The following is a 3495-nucleotide window of genomic DNA, read 5'->3' as shown; positions in this document are numbered from 1 at the left end:
TTTTTATTTTTTACATTTTGTGTTAATTTTTAACTTTTCTTTTTCTTTTCTTTTCTTTGAGACACAGTCTTACTCTGTTGCCCAGGCTGTAATGCAGTGACGTGACCTCGGCTTACTGCAACCTCTGCCTCCTGGGTTCAAGTGATTCTAGTGCTCTTGTGCCTCAGGTCTTCCAAGTAGCTGAGACTACAGACACCACCATGCCTGGCTAAGTTTTGTATTTTTAATGGAGACAGAGTTTCACCATGTTGGCCAGGTTGGTCTTGAACTCCTGGCCTCACGTGATCTGCCTGCCTCGGCCTCCCAAAGTGCTGAAATTACAGGTGTGAGCCACGACACCTGGCTTCAACTACAGGTTCTTTATACTAGGAACTCCCAGAAGTTGGAGGAAAAGAAAGAAATTAGTAAGAATCTGCTCATTAACACTACTAGAGATAAGCACCTTATAGAAGTCAATTACCGGCTGGGTGCGGTGGCTCACGCCTATAATCCCAGCACTTTGGGAGGCCGACGCGAGTAGATCACGAGGTCAGGAGTTCGGGACCAGCCTGACCAACATGGAGAAACCAGCCTGGCGTGGTGGCTCACGCCTGTAATCCCAGCACTTTGGGAGGATGAGGAGGGGGGATCACGAGGTCAGGAGATAGAGACCATCCTGACTAACATGGTGAAACCCCATCTCTACTAAAAATACAAAAAATTAGCCAGGTGTGGTGGCGGGTGCCTGTAGTCCCAGCTACTTGGGAGGCTGAGGCAGGAGAATGGTGTGAACCTGGGAGGCGGAGCTTGCAGTGAGCAGAGATGGCGCCACTGCACTCCAGCCTGGGCAACAAAATGAGACTCCGTCTCAAAAAACAAAACAAAACAAAACAAAAAAAAAGTGGAGAAACCCCGTCGCTACTAAAAATACAAAAATTAGCTGGGTGTGGTGGTGTGTGCCTGTAATCCCAGCTACTCTGGAGGCTGAGGCAGGAGAATCGCTTGAACCTAGGAGGCGGAGGTTGCAATGAGCCAAGATTGCGTCACTGCACTCCAGCCTGGGTGACACAGCGAGACTCCATCTCAAAAAAAAAGCCAATTACCCTAAAAGTAGATTACTAAATTGCTATGAAGACATGAAACAATCCCCAGAATCCAAAAAGGTGTCCAAGAGTATTCTGACTATAGTAAAGATACCTACATGGAGGTTATAAAAGAATATAAAGACACTACCAGAGCCAGGTGCAGTGGCTCACATCTGTAATCTCAGTACTTTGGGAGGCCAAGACAGGAGGATCACTTGAGACCAGTAATTCAAGATCAGCCTGGGCAACATAAGGAGACCCTATCTCTACTGGGGGAGGATCACTTGAGCTTGAGAGGTTGAGGCTGCAATGAGCTGTGATTGCACCCCTACACTCCAGCCTGGGTGCCAGAGTGAGACCCTAACTTAAATAAATAAATAAATTAAATCAAATTAAATACCCAACCAGAACTACTCTTACCTGAGATGTCATTAAGGTGGGGGAAGTACAAAGTTCTTCAGGGTTCTGATTGTGGTTGTTTTCATTTTCTTTGGCCTCAGGAGTTCTCACTGGCTTCTCTGGTGTTTCTGGATTAGGAGAGACCTCTAGGGAGGTCCTAGGACTTGAAGTCCCAGTCCCCAAGGAGGCCCTAGGGCTGGTGGGTGAACCCCCTCCAGAGGCTGGAGGGCTGGAGGGTATGTTCCCTGAGGAGGGCCTGGGGCTTGCAGTGGCTCTAGGTGGAGGAGGCCTACTAGGGGGTGCTGAGGTCCTCTGGAGAGAGGCTCTCTTCTTTGGTTGTTCGGATCCTTCACTTGCAGTGCGGGTTCGGAGGACTACTTCTGCGGCAGATGAAGGCTGCCCTGAAGGGCTCAGGGCTCCGCCAGGTGATGGAGCTGGGGAGCTGGGGAGAACTTCCTCCTGGGACTTGACACTCTCAATGGTAAGCGAAGGCTGGGCCTGGGCGGGGCCATTGCAGGCTGGTAGAGGCTCTTCTTCCTCAGAGGAGCTTGCTTCAGATCCTTCCTTCTCTATTTCCTCATCTTCTAAGAGCTCCTTGATCTCAGAATTGTCGTCCCCCTGGGCTGCATCAGGTGCCAGATCTTCAGTTGCTGAGACAGATTCACTCTCACTCTTCAAGGAAAGTGTAGAGGGACTAGTAGGTGAGGAAAGAGGACTAGAGACCATAGTTGTTTGAACTGGGGGAGAAATGACTAAAGAGCGCCTGCTGCTGATAAAAAAGGAAGATGTTCAGATTCAGAATGGCTAAAAACCAGAAGCAACGTAAATATGCAAAAATAAATTATGATGCATATAATAAACAGAATAAAGCAATTTAAAATGTTAGAAAGTTTGCATAATTTACAATAACACTTACAGAGTGAAGTGAAAAAAGGCCAAAATTTTATCTATATCATGAACTCAATTATGTAAAAATATGTACAGAGAAAGAGACCGGAAAGAAACACTGCAAAATGTTAGCAAATATTTTCTCTGGGGCAAAGATTAATGGGTGATATACAGTTGAACTACACAGATTTCGTATTTGTGAATTACCTACTTATTTATTTGGAACCCCTAAATCAATACTTGTGGCCCTTTCCCAGTCACTATTGGACATGCACAAGTAGTGAAGAATGAGTTGCCTGGCACACACTTTCCAGATGAAGTCTAACAAGACAACCATCTACCTTCTTGCTTCCGTTCTCAAACTGTAAACAAGTGTCCTTTCCACCATGTTTTCCTAACTTTGTGCTTTTTGTTGGTGATTTTGCTATTTAAAATGGCCCCCAAGCTGTAGTGCTAAGTGCAAAAAGACTGTGATGTGCCTTCCAGAGAAAATACATGTATTAGATAAGCTACATTCAGGCATAAGTTACAATACTGCTGGTTGTGAGTTCAATATTAAGAAATTAATAATATAGATTAAATAAGGTGTCTTTAAACAGAAGCTCACATAAAACAAGGTTATATGTTGGGTGGTTGATGAAAATTTTGTGATCAGGGGCTCACAGAAACCTGTGGTTTGATGTTCAGTGAGTGTGGCAACTTTATAGAACAAAACTACCATGAACAAGAATCAACTATAACATTTATCAAGTACCTACTATGTGCTGGATGCCATGCTTATCCTTGAGCATCCAGGATTAGAATCTAGAATATATCAGCAAACAAAAACTTATATAGATCAATTTTTTTATAAAAGGTCAACAACCCAATTGAAAAATGGGAAAACAATATATAGGAAAGTCACAGAACAGGAATGTTAAATGGCCAATAACATGAAAAGATACTCAAGGTAATTAGCAATTATGAAGCTATGACTTAAAACTGTAAAAAAAATTCCGTTTCGGCCGGGCGCGGTGGCTCAAGCCTGTAATCCCAGCACTTTGGGAGGCCGAGACGGGCGGATCACGAGGTCAGGAGATCGAGACCATCCTGGCTAACACGGTGAAACCCCGTCTCTACTAAAAATACAAAAACTAGCTGGCGA

The 3495-nt window shown here is 44.7% G+C and overlaps 1 protein-coding gene across 4 annotated transcripts in view; it reads right to left on the bottom strand.

Moving 5' to 3' along the window:
- BIN2 (bridging integrator 2) overlaps positions 1-3495 on the bottom strand; it is a 42702-nt gene that overhangs the window by 10494 nt on the left and 28713 nt on the right. For 2 of the 4 annotated variants that reach the window (XM_017861554.1, XM_017861551.1), the window contains one exon: positions 1485-2232. In XM_017861554.1, the coding sequence (XP_017717043.1) occupies positions 1485-2232 (748 nt within the window). The remainder of the gene's footprint in view (positions 1-1484; positions 2233-3495) is intronic. The other 2 variants (XM_017861553.1, XM_017861552.1) reach the window with 2 other exon arrangements.

This window comes from Rhinopithecus bieti, unplaced genomic scaffold, assembly GCF_001698545.2.
Source record: "Rhinopithecus bieti isolate Rb0 unplaced genomic scaffold, ASM169854v2 scaffold_56806, whole genome shotgun sequence".
Taxonomy (NCBI): Eukaryota; Metazoa; Chordata; class Mammalia; order Primates; family Cercopithecidae; genus Rhinopithecus; species Rhinopithecus bieti.
This window is presented reverse-complemented; position numbering and strand designations above follow the sequence as displayed.